The following is a 19,099-nucleotide window of genomic DNA, read 5'->3' on the forward strand; positions in this document are numbered from 1 at the left end:
CCATATGGAGGCCGAGTCCCTGCGAATCGCAGCACCAGCGGGCGGTGTTTGAAGAAGCCCCGCGACCCGCGCGAATCCCATCTCCTGCGCACGCTGCTCTCGCTGTGAAGGCCATTTCCCTGGCCCTCCTGCATCTCACGGCCCCTCCCTCCTCTCCTCCTCTCTCCTATCCCTCTTCGCCCCCACCCCACCCCACCCCACCCTCAGCACCTCAAGTGCCTGTGCCACAGGGAGACGAAGGGACAGCTGCCTCGTCTAAGCGGCATGCCACTCGGAGGCCAACGAGACGGCTGGCATATTCGAACAATAACTCGCCCGCGACGGCCACATCAACGCATTGCACGCTGCTCTCACCTAAGGTTGCACCTCGAAGCTCAAATACACCTCGGGACTCTCCGCGGCGCAGTTCCTGAGCCTAAAAGTCCCGCAACGATCGTCCCATTGATTAGAGCCAGGGACCACTTTAGATGAGGTGTCTAGATTGGGTGAAATGAGAACCCTCAAAAAGACTAGCTTTGGTTTTACACTGGTATTGGGACCTTCGGGGGGGGGGGGAGTAAACTGATCGCCATTATATTTTACGCGATCCCCTTTAAAAATACCATAAGTAACGTTATGTCTCGTAAGATCTATGTCGAAGGACTTCAGGTATGACCATGAAAATTTATGCGTGATTTTTGCAGGTCTCTTTAAAGGACACAAAGGCCGGGGGAGGGAGGGATATAGATTTGGAAGCATGACCATCTTGAAAGCCACAGCACAACCTCACCTTGTGTTGTTGCCTGTTTGCTTTAAAGAACAACAATGCTGGAATGGATTTGCGAGTGAAACCGCACTGTGCCAATCAGTGCGAATTTAGTTCGGTATTTCTCTCACGCTGTCTTCCCCTCCCCTCTTTTCCCCCTTCCACTTCATAACTTGGGATCGAGTCTTCCTAGTGTAAGAGGCACGATTAAAACACCTCATGAGGGATGAGGCTCCTTCTAGGAAGATTAAAAAAAAATCCCAACCCAGCCTCCTGTTTATTAATAATCTCCTGCGTGACATCTCAAGGCAGAACGCAAGGGGAGAGATGGGATAGGTGTGTGTGTGTGTGTGTTTAATGCTCTGGAAATGAATCCAGATTTCAGATCATTGAGAACTGGTTAGTTCTCCAGAGAGGCTGAGGACAGTGTAAAGGAGGGAGTGTAGACGTGGGCACTGCTCTTTGTTAGAAATGCAATTTAGTGAGTCAATAACACCGAGACTGCTCAAAATGTTTAAGGTCAGGCTCACGTGCCTGAGTTAAGCAGCCAATGCAGCTGTGATTGCACCCCCAGCCCGGACAGACCAGGCATCAGGCCATATTTTCAGCAAAGGACGGTGATGCTTTATTTGTTTGATCGGGGTGGGGATTGTTGTTGTTGTTGTTTATTTTTGTTTTGATGTAATGTTATTTCCTCTGGCTGCTGATTAGACCTGTTCTCTTATTAACCTGTCTGGCTAGCTGGAAGAAGCCTACAGCACTGTGCCAAAAAAAAAAAAAAGTTTACATGTGGAGGGGTAGGGAAGAGAGTCCTGTTCTCCACCCCCACCCTTCCCCCACACACACTTTGACCAAGGCATTGAATCGTGGGGAAAGCCCTCCAGAAAATGCCTTGGCCAAGGGCCTCAACTTTCTCGCCCCGTCTTGGTAGGATGGTCAAGTGCAGAGGTGAGGCGATGCTGTCTGTCACTAGGAGGCTATTTGCAGCCTTAATGGATCCCTGGAGGAAAGGGACCAGGCAGGGCATCCCTTGCCCCTGAACGGCTCCTGACCACCCTACTCCCGCCGGCGAGGGGACAGCGACACCTACTGGCTGCCTATGCAAATCCAAGAGGTGGTGGGAAGGATGGGGAGACTGTATACGAATAAAAACAGCTTTTTAAAAGCTGACATCGTGCTAGGATCTCTCATAAAACATACCCCAAGAAAGAGTACCAGGCAAAGAGAAAAAGGTCGATGAATATCCGTACTTGTGTTTAACACTATGATATCAAGACTCTACAATTAAATCCTGGAAATATAACTGAGAGCATAATTTTAAAAAATTAAATTAAAAAAATTTAAAGCCACAAACACTCTCGAAAACTGGGAGAATCATCTTCAGTCCTGGAATTCTAGGCCTTTCAAAATAAATGAACGAGTCTTCATGGCAAAAAAAAGCCACCAAATTAACACTGAAAGTCCTCCCCCTTTTTTTTTTTTTTTGATAGAATCAGGATTGTGCTAATCAGAAATTAGAAAGCAATTAGAAATCCTTAACCGTAAAGAAGGTCTTTCCTAGAAAGGCGGCAAAGAACACAGTAGGTGCACAGAGAGCAATGTGCGGCATCTGCCCAGTCTTTCCCTGGTTCCTGCCCAGCCCTTGTTTCCCCCTCCCCCACTCAAACCACGCTCAGGCCTCAGGTAGGACCTTTATCCCACACCTGGCCATATCTGAAAACACCGGCACTAGGAGACTGCCCTCCCCCCATCACACACAGACACACACAAGGATTTCCTAGGGCTTCTGGATGCAGGCTGACTTTGTAGCTCCCTATTTCACTCGCCCCAGGAAGATAAACATGAATGAGTTTTTACTCTCTGCAGGGCAATTTCAAGATTGCCTTGCTGGATTCTTAATCCACCCAACTAAAAACAGGATCAAGTTCTTATTCGGAAAGGGTGTCCCTAATTTTAGCATTAGGAAGAGCCAGGGAGTAATTGCCTGGGATAGACAAAGAAGGCCCACAGTGAACGGAACTTAAAGCAGGTGGCAGAGTACCTATGCCCAGGAAAAGATGTTGTCTCTTTTTTCTTTGTTTCAGTGATTAATTCCTTAGCTAGGAATACACACACACATTTTTTATTAATATACACTATACATGTATGCGTACATTCATTAAAATGTGCATATATTAATAAAAATCTTTCTTAAATGCTAAGGACTAATAATATATGGGAACAGGAGAAAATTAAATTTTTTCCCAGACAATTTTGCATTTTAAGCATTATTTTTAAATGCTAAGGCTATAAACATTAAAATAAGTTCCTTCACACATCACACTCATGCACCACTCTCAAATTTTTGGTTATGTAAATGACATATGCTTTGAAATGGCATCTGTTCCATCTCTAGTTTTGGGGCGGAGATGCCATTTAATTACCTTTAATGCCAGTTCCTTACATGTAATTCTCTAAGGCAGCTGTGATGCATAATTTGCATAGGTACTCCAGGCTAGAAAACACTGACTTGCAAGCAGGGCGCATTGATTTCAGTGGACCTTATTTCCAAGCAAACGTGCTTAGGGTCTCAAGCTGAGACTGCAGTACTGAAACTTATTGCACCAATGCAAGCTTCGTTCATTTCAATGGGACTTGTACCAGTCAGTATGAGAATGTGTACTTAATCTACAAATCAAACACCAATTTGTCTCGAAAGGTCTTTTGTTTGGGGGGGGGGGGGAATAAGCCCTTAAGAATATGGTTTCTAAATTGCCACATTGGTATCTGGTCCCTTTGGCAGGATGTACAACCTCTCCCTCCCCCCCTTCCAAATCGGACATACCCCAAGCAAGTGTGTTAGGTCAGGTCCAGAAGCTATATCCATTAATTAAGACCACAAATGCAGAAAGAAAAGCTATAGATGTATTCGTCTGATGCATAACTGTCCCCAGCAGAAGTGACATGAGATTTTAAATTAATTTCATTAAGACCAGGGTTCAAAGTGAGGCAGTCGCACCTGAGGCAACATAGGTAGCTGTTTTCACTGAAATAGTTTAGTCTGCATGTGTGCATGTGTGTATCTGCCACACCACATTTAGGATCAGTTATATGTTCCGAAACTGTGCTAGCCGGCATCAAATTGTAATTTCTTTCCTAAACGTCTGATCAGGCAGAAGGTGTTTTCCTGAGAGTTTATATATTTCCCCACTCATTCTTGTGATATAAACTTAACACCGAAAAACAGAATTCAGCGATGCTATTACAAATATGTAGAATTCTTTGACCAATCAGAAATCATAATTTTTACCATTTTTATTCTGTCACTTTTTTGAATATTAATTAATGAAAACAAACAATAGGTCATTATTCAAGTAGTGGAAAAGAAAAACTTGAGCTGAATATGCTGAGGCTAGTTATATAGAAATGTGGGCCTCTTGCATAACTCCTTGGGAGGGGCCGGCTTTGCAGCCATTTTCAAAAGGCTTTCCCTTCTCTGCCCTTAGAGCCTGGTTGCACAATCTTCCCAGTTCTCAGGGTATATTCAACCAGTGTAGGGGAAGGAATGTACTCTTAATTAGCTAGCCCTGTTCAGCTGAATTCTGATCTCACACATTTGAAAGTGGTCTGTATCTGTCAAGGAGGCTCAAACTATGTTTATAAAACCAGAGTACTAAACCAGTTGATCCCCTAGGGCAATTTTTACAGAAGTTCAACCAAAGTATATATCATTGTCATAAGCATCTGAACTTGCAAGCCTAAACAAACTGAAACCGCTCATAGTAATATTCTTAACTGGGCTGTAGGTTGCTTTTTTCTAAGATGAAATATACAGGTTTATGAAAATCATGGTGAGGCAGATGTGTGGACAATACAAGACAGTTAAAGTTATTGTAACTAATTGGGAACTGTGGATTTCACTAAGAACAAGCTGACTTAAAACCAGCACCTAAACTTAAATGTGTTTGAGGGATTGTTCTGAAGCATGTTTCACACAGTGACCGATCCCCATGATACGCCTACGTGGTCACCACCACTGATCAAGAGGCCACCAGCGCTCATCTCCGCTGGGTTGTGGATCAAGTGATCCAGAACCTGATTGTAGTCTTTGATTGATCCATGCCAGGTCCCGCTCTAGGAAAGCCATTACAGCAGCCAGCATTCTTTGCCTGCCAAGGGCAAGCACTTGCATCCCTGTCCAACCAGGAGATTTCCTTTGCACCTGCGTGCCAACAAATGGCAACCTTCCCAGCATTAAAGTAACCCATAAAGGTAGAAACACGCCCCGAAGCAGTGAGAACCCCTTGGAACGTTTCTTTCTTTCTTTCTTTAAACGGGTATCGCCGGCAGCCTGGCACCTTCCCTCGGCATCAACCCCTGGCGTAAGCCTCATCTCGTCACTGCGCCAGTTCAGGCTCCCTTTGAATGTGCAGAGAAAAGGACGCACGTGCTGCGCCCCCCAGAAAGGCAGGGAATAGCTCAGGCCCCCAGGGGGGGCTTCCTTTCCAAAAACACAAAAAACAAAAAACAAGCTTATAGGCAGGTCGCCATCAGGTGATCATGTGCGGTAATCCAATACTCCTTTAAACACACACACACACACCCAGAGAGCGCCTTTCCAGCCCTTCCGTAGAACTCCCTTGTTGTCATTAACAGCGCAGAAATTAAAAGGCGCTCAAAGCGGCGGCGGTTCCTGGACGGGAGAAACGCCGGAGGAGGAGGAGGAGGAGGAAGCTAAACTTGAAAGCGCTAAACTTTCCCCCTCAGAGGCAGGGAGCTGTTCGGGGGGGGGGGGGGACGGATCGCGAACTCTAAGGGTGCGAGGCGGGAGGGCTGAGGAGAGGCGCCCGCGCGCGCTCCGTCCCCTTGCCTAGGCGAGAACCGGCCCTTGGGCACCCCCTCGCCGCCTGCCTCCTCCTCCTCCTCCTCCGCCTCTCCCGCCGCCGGGCCCCTCGCCCCGGTACTCACCTCCGTAGCGGCCGCAGGCAGCGGCTGCGTTGGCCGGGGCTCTCTGCGGAGCTGGCGGCTGCTTTCGCGGGCATCTCCTCGGCGCCTCCGCCCGACACCCCGCCCCCCTCGCGCGCCCTCCGCCGACGGACTTTTGGCAAAGCGAGCGCGGTTCATTCAGCGGCAGCCAAGAGCCGGCGGTGGGAGGGAGGGAGGGAGGGAGGGGGCGGGTGCGCGCGCGGCGAGGAGGAGAGAGCGAGAGGGAGCGAGAGAGCGCGCGCGAGATGGAGCTTCGGGGGGAGGCGGCTTGGGGGCTGCCCCCTCGGCGGGCTGTGGCGACGTGACGCCCCTTCTGGAGCCCCCTCCCCACCCACGCCAAATAAAGCGGGGGGAGGGGAGAACCGGCTTCCCAGTTGGGCGCGCGACACTCGGGGAGCCGAGCGGCGTTTGGAGGCATCCGGCAGGCCGCCTTTCTCCTCGCCAAGCGGTCCCAGGAACGACTGCGGCGGCCGCCCTGCTTCGAAAGGGCCGTGGGCTAGTCCTCGACGCCGCTGGTTTAATTGGGGGGGGGGGGTCCGACAGTGAGTCCTTTTCGCTGGCCCTGGGCGCCTCCCGCCTCTCGCTCGGGCCTTGCGAGGCAGCTTTCCCCGGCGGGCAGAATAGTCTCTCGGGCCAAATGCCCTGCCGCCCCGACCGTCAACTTGACGAGGAAGACGGCGATGTTGCTCTCTCTGCCTTTCCTGGGGCTCCTTCTTCAGCAGCAGCAGAGGCGGCAAGGGGCGCCACAGCCTCACTTGTCCTTTTCTTCCGTCCCCTCAGGATAGGTTCCCCCCCCCCAATCCAGCGGGCAAAGCGACTGCGGGGGGGGGGGGGGTTGGCGCGCGGAACAATTCCAGTCGGCTGAGGCGTTTCCCTCCGGAGCCCGCACAGACAAGACGAGCTCTCGCCCTCTCCGCCTCGTGCCACACGTCGATGGCCGGCGTTCAGGACGACAGGCGCTGGCGGTCCCCACAGGCTCCTCGCGTAAATCCCCCGAGCCCTCCAGCCGGCCCCCTTTGGGCGCCTCTGGCGACGGTTTCGAGGGCCAAGAGCGTTCGCACAGAACGGGTCGAGACGTGCCATTTGGTGACCCGCCAAACCATAGCCAATGGGAAAGGGCGCGAGAGGCAGGGCGCGCGCCTCGGGGCGCCAGAGCCCCTTCGCAGCTGACAGGCTTACCTGCGCGCGGGGGCGCGGCTCTCCCTTGAGGACAGGCGCGACCGCTCAGAGGTCTGCCTGGCAATGCCCTGCTCTCCTTCCCTCCACTACCCCGCGTCGCTTCGACAGGCTCCGAAGAGGCCGCAGGGGCCAGAGCCAAGCGACTCGCTTATTGGTTGAAAGGCGCCCGCCCGATAAACTGCCGGACAGACGGTGGCCCTTGGAGTCCGCCTCACACTCCCGAGTCTAACTGCCGCCCGTCATCACCAAAAGCCTGATGCCCTCCACGGCAGTCGAAGGAACTCGTCTACTTGCTCGGGAAGCGAGGCTTTTCGAAATCCCGCCGGGATTCGCTCCAAAGGAAGTATCCTTAGCACGGCAGCAGCTTACTTGAATGTAAAGGGGCGCTGCATCTGGAGTTTAAAAAGGTGTGGGGGTATTTGTGGGAATACGTCCCATTCATTCCCCAAAGATTCGCAATGAATTCTGATGATTTATTGTGTGCACAAATGGATGTCTGAATGCGCGCTCTCGCTCTCGCTCTCTCTCTCACACACACACCCCTTTAGAGAGCAGGCAGAAAAGCCTCTCTATTGTAGGCACGCTAATTGCCTTTTTGATTTTCTGCATGAACTGCGGGCAAGCTTCAGTGTTTCTACAAAAGATTAATAGGCATAAAAAATACCTGCGCGCGCACACACACATGCACACAGTACGATTTACATTTGGTGACTCTAACCCTTCTTACTATTGTAATTGTTACTTCCTCAGTCTGGCCACAGTTTACCCAAGGTCCGATGCGCCGGAATAATCCTCTCTTTTCTAATGCAAGCTCTGCCCCGGCACCATTGGGCAGATAGTACAGAACTGGTGTGCAGAGTACCAGAGCGAGATTGTGGCTGGCACGAAGTTATGTAAGCAGCATTATGAGCCAAAGAACGCGTAAACAGAGATGAGCACGCGTGCATGATGGGAGATATGACGATTTCCCATCACATACAAATCCTCGACATATTTACTGGGGGAGGGGATTACAATAGATTGTACTTTTAAGTAAGCGTGATTAGGGTTGTAGTTTTACAGAGCACTCCAAATAGGTCTTCCCAAAATCCTACTCAGGTCCATTCACTGGGGTTTACTCATATAGATTATGGTTTGGGGTTGGGCTTTTTTGTTGTTGTTGTTAAGATTATACTGTAAGGACCTCAGTTTTATTCGTCTTAATTATCCTGCCTGTTAGAAGGCGCTAAAGAGGTCTTTTAAAGAACAACAAAATAATTCTCCTAGTCCACAAACATGAACTGAAAAAAGCATCACTGAAGACAATGGGATTTTCAAGTCAAGAATAATAGGATCTAGTTGTTAAAGCAGGATACAGTGGGAAGGAGGACACTTATTTAAAAAGGTGTAACAAAATGGCTTTTTTTGTTTTCTCTAGCTCCAGCATGTGGAACACAGATATTCTGAAACAAATATGTGATAGGCACTCCTCAATCGTTTCAACTAATAGTGAGATGATACATTTATTTATTAAATCCAATCAACTGTTCAAAGCATTTCACCTACTTGAGGATGGGACCCAGTGAAAATGAAACCTCATTATTGCTTCATTAAATCCAATAAGAGAGATGTGCAGTCCCAGCCCTTCCGCATGTTTACTCTGAAGTAAGTTTAATTCACTTCAATAGGGTTTACTCTCTAGTGTATCTATGTGATGCATGGGGTTGTGGCTACCTACCTATTCTAGGCAGGTGTTGAATTCCATGGGACTCAACTTGGAGAGGATATTCTCAGTAACGGTCAGGTGAATTTCACAAGGGTTATTCCTTGTTATGGGGCTGCAAATGCCCCGGGGCAATCCCTCTTTGCTTAATCTTTCCAACTGTTTCCTTTTTACAACGATAACACATCAGACTCGTCCCACTTCGCCTGCGGCTTTGCATGATAAACAAAAAACCAGTAGTCCTTAGGACACCTATAGAAGGTAGGCGAGTCTTCTATCCCTCACACATTGCAAATGAGACAGAGTCCAATTCTATACGTGGCCCTTTGAAGGAAGTCGCATTAATTTCAGTGGGGGGGGGGGTCCCGTTAAGTAAACGCCAACAGGGTGGCGGCATGGCTGTTTGCTGAAGGCGACCCCAACTGCTGAGCTTCGAACCAGGCTTGTTTCAGATGCTTTTAGCCAATCAACTATCCCCAAGTGACTTGCTCCACCTTGAAATAAAAAGCAGCTACCAAACCACTGTTCTCGAGGTGGCCCGAAGAGCACAAGAGGAGTGTAAATCCATTCGGATTATCATTCCACCAGAGAACTTGGTGGCCAATCTCATTCCGCTCGATCTACAACAACAAACCCGTTAAATCTAACTCTTCGGGTTAATCCGATTAGCGCACTAATCCTAGATGTATTTGCTTAGTAGAAAGTTCTGTTGATTTCAGTGGATTTACTTCCAAATAATCGTGTTGAGGTCTGCACATTAATTGAAAGTTTGGGGAGGGAAGAGGATTAACTTCCGGGTTTAGGACAAGGTGAAATGTCAGGATCCTTCGCTCCTTCCTTGGTCATCGTTCCTATGGACGGTAGAGGATCTCCACTGAAGCAACGAGTTAGTATTGGGGGTGTGGCTGATCCCCTTAGATTCATCCTCTGCCTGGCCCAAATTACATATGTTTCAGTGTGCATTCATTCTCAAATCTCCATTGGAAATAAGCGGGGCCAAGCAAAAGGATTTCGGTTGACAGACTCCACTCCCCAGCACTTGAAAAGATTAGGAAAGGAATGGCTGGAAAAAGCCCCAGACAATTCCTGGTGGGAGTCAGGAGTTGGGTTGGTGACCTTGGCTTGGACTAGTATCTAAATCGTAAAAACGTTATTCAGGAAGAAATCCCATTCACGCCTTCAGGAAGGAGGAGGGAAGACAGGTTTCAGAGTCGCAATATTGGGAAGGTCTCCCGCGGAAAACGTATTTATTTTAGCAGGGCATGAGCAAGAGAACTTCATCTTGGATGGTATATTTTATTCTTGCACCTTCAGATAATTTTGTGAAACCTAAATAGAATACGCCTTCTGCGAAACACGGTTAATTACTTATTTTAAAAGGTAATGGACATCTTTAAACTGCATTTTAGGGCCAGATTTTACAAAATTAAGAACAAAATAAGTCAGAGATGTTAATGCTGCCAATATTAGAAACTTCTGGAGAAAATCGGCTGCATATTGTTTTATAACGTGCCATAATCTGAAGCATGTAAAATTTCGACCCATTATTATTCAAACCCCGGGAATTAGCCGAGTAATTTTTCCTTCTATTGTCCATAAAATTGCCAAATGACTAAATTAACTGACTCCATACTGTGGACCATCAATTGCATGGTATATTTCATTCGCCTGTATTTCACAATGGCTTTTGTTCTTTAAAAAAATAAATAAAGGCGAGGAAAGTATTCACGCAATGAAACATTTCTTTCTAGTCTAAACTTCTGTTACCGCCTGTCAAAATATCACCCACCCACCCCTTCCAGATACAAGACAAAATCCATTTTCCGGGGTAGCCATCATGTGTTCAGGTACAGCTGGTCCCGGAGACAATGCTGTTCACATGACACTTCCAGCAATCTGGTCTGCTCACAGCACGGGTGCGGGTGTGGGTGTGTGTCGGGGTGTCGGGGGGGGGGGGGAGTTGGACCCAAAGACCTCAGGATAACCCGAATGAGTCGAGGGTTCCTTTGGCGCTGCAGAGCTCTTGTTTCGCCGCTTTTCGTGCCAGCACGCCCGGAGAGATTGGCTATTGAACAGTCTGATCCAAACCCAAGAAGGGGGTGGGGGTGGGGGTAGGAGGAGAACGTCTGCATCGGCAACCCCAAATCACAGCATCGCAGGCTGATTTAGCGGGAACATCTCACATCATCCCCGTGTCATTTCCTCCCAGGTAAACGGGTTCTAGCCGAAACAGTGCCATCTACCCTCTCCCCGCCGCTGGTTATTTCCTTAGAATAGCTATGGGGAAACGCCCCGGTTCCCTGAGGGTCTGTATCCGAGAAGCACACCTCTGGGGCTAGGAAGCCACCTCCCTGCCAACTCAGTGGGACTCAGGTCCCAAGTCAAAGAGAGCGAGGGCCTGGCTCGCCTGGGTCTCAAACCCGCCCAGAGTGGGATTTACTTAAGAGTAGTCGGATCGCAAAGTGGCTATCAATTTCCCGGGTATTTATTTTATTGGGAGCTGAAAGCAGATTACAGGAAAAAACAGGCCTGGATCCAGTAGGACGTTCTCCTGCGTGAGCCCCATTGAAAAGAATGGGGGCTGCGCAAGAGCGCCAAGAGGGCTCTTAACCCCTCGTTTTTAGGGTTGCCGTCTCCCTCTGCAGCAGGACCGGCTGAGCAGGACAGCGGCTTCGCCCCCACCCACCTGGGATGGCTCCCTCAACCTGCCACCCGATCCAGCCGCCAGTCCCACTTCCCCCAGTGGTAGCGGAGGGTGGGCGTGTGTAAGCACCGACATAATCCTGCCATCGAAATGAATAGCCTTTTTAAATGTGTGACTTGGACTGGCTATTGCTCCTATTGAAGACGGACACTCAATGGCGCTTATTACAGGATTCACTAGACATTTAGATTTAAAGTTCTTTTAGTGGATCCCATTGTATAAACCTTGGATTTTTTTCTATTAATCGCGTTGTATTTCTCTATTTATTTCTAGTTTAAGGAGACCCTCTCCGATCATTGGCTCTGCCTCCTAAGATCACACTCGATTTTTAATCGAAGACCGGAAGGGCGCGACGAGTCCCACTCTGCCCCGCCCCGCCCTCCAATGCGCCCCAAACAGTCAGGCAGACACACCTGGCCCAGCATTTCTTCTTTCTTTTGAACCGGAAGGCTGCAATCCTCACCAGACATTGGTGCCCAGTGCATTGGGGCATTTACTCCCAGGCGAACATGGGTAAGAGAGGGCCACACATGGGTAAGAGAGGGTAGGCCACTTACTCTGGATTTACGCAGAGCTTCTCAACTGGGTGTGTCCCCTCCTCCCCAGGGCAGCCTTTCGAACATCCCTGTGGACCTGGGGCCACCATGCAAAGGGGTTGACCTTGGTGTGTGCTTGGAGGTCTTCGGGACGGTCAAACAGGCGGATTCCTGAGCCCCCGGCACCAACCAGACTCCATAGACCGTGATCTCCTGCGCACTTCTGGCGGAAGTCCCGCTGAACCGCACTGAAAATTCGGGGCGTCGGCCAGGCGGCCAGGCTACAGTGCGGAAGGACTGGGGCTCCCATTCACACCCTGGTTCCGTTCAGCTTTGAGGGACTTTTCTGCAGTGGGGTCCGCAGGTCTCCCAAACGACAGGACGCCCCTTGAACCCCCGACTAAATGCTTCCAGGTAGAAGGGCGACTTCATGAAAAGCGCAAGCTGCCTAGCTCGAGGCCCTGGCGAACTAGATAGATCCTTGGGCCCTTCCATGTGGACCCCGGGATGCGCCCGTTTTGTGGGAAGCTGGCATCACAAAGGCCTCTAGCGCCGGGCGCGCCCAAAAGGTAAAAGGGCGGAGCGATGGAGGGAGCTTCCCGCCGCCTGTGCTGGGCGCGGCCCCGTGGCCTCGTCGTTTGAATTCGGCACGCTAGGAGGGGATGGAGCCATCCCGGAATCCGGATCTGAATCACACCGAGCTGGAAGAGGCCACAATGGGCCACTCAGTCCAGCCCCCCCCCCCCAACAGGTGCCCATCCCACCTGTGCTGCTCAAGCGAGGCCGAGGCTTTCTGAGCCCCCTTTTCTGCCGCACCGGAGAGCAGAACCCGGGCTGGCGCAGCACCCTTGCGCCTGCCCCGCGAGCGGACTGCGCAGCTGCTGGCGGGATCCCCCTCCGGCGGCCACACTGAAACCCCGCCTGGAGCCCCCCACCCCCGCCTCAGCTGCCCGCTCAGCGGAAGGGCCGTGGGTGCGCGCCACCGGGGCGGGGGTGCTGATGGGCGGCGGGTGGAGGGTGCGGCTCCTTCCCTCCGGGCAGCCACCACCCAGGACCCCAGCCCCCCAGCCCCGCCCTCGCCGGCCTCCGCGGGCTGAGAAGCGGGTCACCGTGGGCGGGCAAGAAGGACCCTGGCGGGACTCCTCGGAGCGCCACCAGCCAGCCGCGCCAGCCGGAGCCTTTCTGCTGGGGGGCTGGGGTGGGGTGGGGTGGGAGGGGGGGGGTGCGCCAAGTCGGGATCGCCTCTGGGCAGCGCCAGGCCACAGTGCGGCTGAAGGCTGAGCCCAGCCTGGGCAGCGGCGCGGGGGAGGGAAACGGGGGGCCAGCGGGAGTGGGAGCAGGGCGCGGGCCGGGCCGCTGCTGCCCCGACGTGGTGGCGGCCGGCTCGGCTCGGCTCAGCTCGGCTCAGCTCGGCCCGGGCGGCCTCCGGCGAGTCCACTGCCTCCCTTCGACAGGCTTCAGCCGGCCGCCTGCTGCCACTTGACCCCGCACTGTCCCCTCCCGCCAAAGCCCCGCCCGGCCGGCCTGGGGCTGCTGACAGCCAGATGCCTTTGCTCGGGGACCGACATGCCCATGAACTTGGCAGGGAGCAGCCGCTGACCCCGGCCGCCGCCCAGGCAGCCCCTCCTCCCCCCCCCCCGGCCCCATCGGAGGGGAACGATCGATCCTGTTAGGACAAGCTGGTGGCTGAACCCGCCCCAGGAAGGAGGGGGGAATCTATCCCCAGGGCCCGGCGCCCTGGTGCCTTCTGCGGCCCTTCCACCTCGCACATGACCCAGGGGCGAAAGACGAGGACTCCGGCCCCTGTGCGCGACAGCCCCCGCGACCCAGGGAAACGTCCCGGAGAAATAGCGCCCCCCCCCGCCCTCACTTTCTCTTCTTCCGGCTTTGTTCTGGGTCCCTCTGCTCTGTGTTTGGAGGGGACCTCGGCGGGAAGGCCTTGCAAACGGTGCTGGAGAGCTATTCTAATGGACGACTTTCTTCCCCTTTCCCAGAAAGAAGTTTAATCCATTTAGGGCGAAAACATTCTACCTCCGCAATTCTTTGAGAATTCACATTAGTTCAAGTGTCATTTTATAAGAAGAAAAGCGAAATGCAGGGTTTTTAAATAACCACTTCGCTTGCTCCGTTGTTCCGCAAGAGGCCAGCTGTCAAAAAGAGGACAGTAACTGGGTATCTTTTCTATTTCCAACCTTTCAGCCCTCTTTTGTCACCAGAGCCGGACCCAGAGCGGGGCTGGTTGGACTCCTGGTCCGATCCGCGGCTGTTTGGGGCATTTCTGATGCGGACAGGATTCCCTGAAAACACCGCCAACGCCTCCACCCCCAGCAAGGCTTTCCGCCCCCTGCTTCGTCCGTCCATCGTCCCTTCGATGGCAGATCCGAGCCAGGCTTGGTTTTAAACCGGGTCTAGGCAAGCTCGGCCGCTTCACCGATGTCTTCGTGGCGCGGGGCTGCTGCGCGGCCGCCTTAGTCTAGCGCCCCCCCCCTCCGCCCCCTCCCACCTTTTGAAACCCGCCCGGCGAGAAGAGAGTCCACCGCAAGCAAATATGAGCAAAACTTAAGAGAGAGGGAAGGACTGTACCTTGGTAACTCAGCCGCCGCTGGCTTCCCAGTTTGTAAGTGGCGAAGGACTTTTGGTGGCATTTGAGAATAAAACCAGAATTAGGGCTCCCCCACCCCCCACTCTTTGTTCTACACTAGGCTGAGAAACGCCCGTTGATAGACTACGGCGTTAATTAATACTGCGCTAATTTGAGTTAAGAGGAACCGGAGGTGGATCTTAGTGCTGCGAGACTGCGATGGGACACTGACCTCTAGTGGCGGCAGGCGGGCATGCACGCCGGAGGAAAATGCTCCCAAATCCCCAGAGCTGCACGGATCCCTCGATGAGGATCCTTAACGCTGAAATCCAGCTGGGATGGCGCTCCGAAGTGCTTTAGGCATTTGCTCGCTTCAGTTTCACGAGATGGGAGTAGACTATCTGTGTAGGATAAAATAAACACATCTTCCCAATAAGTACGACCTATGTAAAAATCCATAGCAGGCTGGCTGAAGTAGTGAAATGTGAATGGCACCGGGGGAGACGGGGCTCAACAGTGTCTCCCCCCCACACACACACTCCCCCACACACACATTTACTGAGTTCCGCTTATCTCAATGGGATTTACTTGGGTTTAGGATATCCTGCATAAAGGACAAGAGCGTGATGGAAACCATGGAGCAGTTCCAGTGAAACCGACGGGTTTTACTCTGGCGAGCGGGAGCCAGGGGAGCCCGATCCAGCGCGCTGGGAGAGAATCCTAGGCGAGGGTGCATAGACATTCGGCGAGAAACACCTGGGTGGCTTAATGCCCGACGGCGCTTTGGGAGGCGCTATCTAACGAACAGGTTGGGATTCTGTTGGGACAAGCTGGGGGCTTTCAGGCGGAAAAAGTCCAGGCACTCGGTGGGACAGGTCTGCATAGCGTTTCAGGACTTAGTGGGCCTAAAAGTACTTCATTTTGGCTGGCTCGCGTCCACCATATTTTCTATGCCCCGAGTTTTCTTCTTAAAGAATTTACGGACACCTGGAAAATTTTACGATCCTTCCTTCCTTCCTTCCTTCCTTCCTTCCTTCCTTCCTTCCTTCCTTCCTTCCTTCCTTCCTTCCTTCTGCAGAGAAACGATTCCTTTCCAAACGGGTTTTAGGAAACGAACTTCTGAGACCCGGCAGGGACCTGCTCTTCGCAGTCTATTTTTTAATTTATATTATGTTTTTGCATCATATTTGGATAGCGCCGCTCCCGGCCAGCCGGCTCGCGCCCGCGTCCCGTGTCCAGTGCCTTTCCCATCGCAAGCCGCGACTTCCACCGCGTCGGAGTCCCGTCGTCGGATGGAAAATGCAGTTTGAGGGCAAGCAATAAGACCCAAAACAGATACGCGAAAACTTTTGCTCTCTTTTTTGAAAACGAAGCCATAAATGCCCCGCACCTTGTCCTCAGACTCTTAACACGCAGGGGACTTCGGGGACCCCACCCCGATAGGGCTCCCTCCAGTGGCCCTATTGCCTCCCCCCGGAGGGTGGATCCTATCCGTCCTAAACATTATTCCGGTCCCGTCCCAACGGGGCACCTGCGTAGCTGCGGGCTCTCGTTTACACGCGTATCCGCAGGGACGGGCAATCGCCAGTTCGCGAACCCTCAGCCCCTGATAGGCCAACAGCCGAGGCGTCGGGGCGTCCAAGCGGCTCCGCCACCCGACGAGGAGGCCCACGGAGAGTGCAGCCCACTCATCCGGAGAAGTTTGGCCGCGCGCAAGAAAGTGGCTGGAGCCGAGGGGGGAAGCGCCGCGGGTTCCGAAGGCAGCTCCCGAGAGGGGCGCCCCGGCCGCCAGGGGGCCGGGAGGAGGGCGGGCGGCTCCCCAAGGAGCGCCGACGGAGGCGCGTCGATCCCCGGCGAGCCAGGCAGGGTGGACGCGAGCGGCGAGGCGGGCCGACGGGCCCCAGCTCCTGGCCGCGCAGCCGTCGGAGGAGCGGCGCTTTCCCGCCCCACAAGGCGCGCTGCTGCTGCTGCAACGGCCCGAGGGAGCGTCCGGCTGCTTGGCCCTGCGCCACTTAGCTGGCCCGTCCAGCGCGCCTGGCCGAAGGCGCCGGGCGATCCGACCAAACCTCCCCTCCGCCGCTTGGGAGCCGCTGGCCTGGCGGGAAAGGCGCCGGCGCCCCGGGGAATCGCTCCCGTTGGACGTCCCCTTCCAGGGAGGGAGGCCGTCAGCGGGTTTCCTCACAAGGAAGGTCTCAGGCCGCCCCAGTCCTCAGCTCCGGGGCTCCTCCTTTGGACTGTATTCCACATGGGCACCTGAGGACCACGCTGGCCCCACCTCAGAATCTGCCTCTCACCTTTCACAAGGGAAATCCTAGCTCCTGGGAGAGGTCAGATGTTCTGAATAGTCCTGAATATTTTCAAAGCCCCCCTCCCTCAGGTGAGTAGGCTCTTATCCCCCCCCCTCCTGCTAAACATGCCACTGATTCCAAGGCCCGCTCAAGGGAAGCCCAGCCCTATCTCTGCATCTGCAGAAGCACCTGGGCTTCCTCCAGGAAAGGGGAAATGACATTCCCCTCCAAGCTGCAGACAAAATCCATAGAGGAGCACCATCACTATTCTATTTATCATCTTAATCTCCCCCCCCCCACCTACCTACCTTCTTGCTTTCCTTTTGCAGAGCTGTGTGCATGCAGCTTCTAGGGGAAGCACGAGGCCTGCTTCAGTGCCTCCCAGTGCAGCCCTTCTCTGCCACCCGCTCCCCTTTCTCCTTCCATCTAGGCTCTGAGGCTCACCCCAGGCCATGGTTCAGCAGCAGTGCACCTTTCCTGATTTGGGAGGGGGGAGGTGGATCACCATGGCCAGGTGTTTTGAAGACAGGTAGGGCACTAGTAGCCTTGCTTGGTGAAGATGGTAAAACCCTTGGCTGGCTACCCTTGTGAGCTACCCTCCATGGATAGTGAGGCAACCAGGATCACCCCCAAATGTCTGGCCAGGGGCATGATGTTCAGTTGCATCCCAGCCAGAATGGGTAAACACGCTTCCTGACCCACCCCCTTCTTTCCTAGCCATAGGATCTCCAATTTGGAGCTTCAGATGACTTGAGTTTCAGAAAATCATCCCCTCCCATTAGAGTATCAACCATTAGAGTATCAACAGGAAGGGTATATTCCCCCAGGGACTAACTGAAACTTCTTTTGTCCAGTGCAAATTCTGCCTAGCAGCATCTCTTACCCCTAAATGTCTCCTATTGCACTCCCCAAAGAGTCCTTCCTGATAACACAAAGACAGGGCCATTAGTTACACATTACTCTAGCCAAGGTATTGTTCCACTTGATGAGCTTACTCCATACCTCCCACTCCAGTGACCTCACATGCCAACCACCCTATCGGATTCGTCCATAACCCTCAAGCAATAAATGACATATCTCCTAGTGGGCCGTCACTGGGCTGGCCCAGGAATTGCAAACATTATATCAACTCCTGCACATAGCCCAAAATGTGTGTGTTGTGTTGACCCCTCCACACCTGGCATCCTTTCTACCCCTGATGTCATCAACCCCATGTCTATGCTGTTTGGACCCAAGACAGGTGCATTATGTCTCTTACCCAAATCGGATCCCCTCTAGAACTCAGTGTAAATGTTTTTGCTTGTGTGTGTTTTGAATGTATCCAAATGTTTATCCCAAATACATCCCTTTGAGTGTAAGGTTAATTAATTGTCGTCTTCATTTAAGAAGGGTTTCTCCCTGGGAATGGACCCCATAAAAATTGGTAGAAAAGGTCCTGTGTTACCTAGTCTCTTGCTATAATCATGATTCCCCACAATTCCCTTTGAGGGATCCATAGCAACCTATGGATGTGAAAGCTGGACCCTGAAGAAGGAAGACAAGAGGAGAATAAAGGTAAAGGTAAAGGTATCCCCTGTGCAAGCACCGAGTCATGTCTGACCCTTGGGGTGACGCCCTCCAGCGTTTTCATGGCAGACTCAATACGGGGTGGTTTGCCAGTGCCTTCCCCAGTCATTACCATTTACCCCCCAGCAAGCTGGGTACTCATTTTACCGACCTCGGAAGGATGGAAGGCTGAGTCAACCTTGAGCCGGCTGCTGGGATTGAACTCCTAGCCTCATGGGCAGACAGCCTCAGACAGCATTTCGCTGCCTTACCACCCTGCGCCTCAGGAGGCTCAAATAAGAGGAGAATAGATGCTTTCAAATTATGGTGTTGGAGACGAATGCTGCGAATACCATGGACAGCCAAAGTTACCAACAAGATAGTTTTAGAGAGGAGCAAACCAACTATGTCATTAGAAGGGAAGATATTACGGCTAAAGCTCACTTACTTTGGACACATCATGCGATCAAACTAACTAGAAAAATCATTAAGGCTCCGCATAGTCAGTGGCAAAAGGAAACGTGGTCCCCAAAGGATCCACTAGCTCGACACGATCAAAGCCGATACAGGGATGATCATGAACTAACTTAAAAAAGCAGTCAGAGACAGGGGCACATGGCGAAGACTTTCCTTTAGAACAGCCAAGGGTCGGACACGACTGAACAGATATCATCATCATCATCATCATCATCATCATCATCATCATCATCATCAATACAATTAAAATCACTTATTTTGTACAATTCTAGTGTAGTTTAAGCTACATACCAAAATTATTTTTAGTCCAAACTGTATTCTTCCCATATGGCTAGTCCAGAGTTAACCCACTGAAAGGGAGGAGTTTTGGAAGAAAA

The 19,099-nt window shown here is 52.3% G+C and overlaps 1 protein-coding gene across 6 annotated transcripts in view; it reads right to left on the reverse strand.

The window, feature by feature from the left end:
• Positions 1 to 14,539, reverse strand: part of LOC143842419 (uncharacterized) — a 168,155-nt gene extending 153,616 nt beyond the window's left edge. For 3 of the 6 annotated variants that reach the window (XR_013233098.1, XR_013233099.1, XM_077347575.1), the window contains exon 1: positions 5,693 to 7,300. Coding sequence is in view for 2 of the 6 variants with exons in the window: in XM_077347575.1 (XP_077203690.1) it covers positions 5,693 to 5,848 (156 nt within the window). In the remaining 4 variants the exon portion in view is untranslated. Of the gene's footprint in view, position 1; positions 5,454 to 5,692; positions 7,301 to 14,414 lie in introns of those variants that run through there. The other 3 variants (XR_013233095.1, XR_013233094.1, XM_077347573.1) reach the window with 3 other exon arrangements.
• Between the last annotated feature and the right edge of the window lie 4,560 nt (positions 14,540 to 19,099).

Source organism: Paroedura picta, chromosome 7 (genome assembly GCF_049243985.1).
Source record: "Paroedura picta isolate Pp20150507F chromosome 7, Ppicta_v3.0, whole genome shotgun sequence".
NCBI lineage: Eukaryota > Metazoa > Chordata > Lepidosauria > Squamata > Gekkonidae > Paroedura > Paroedura picta.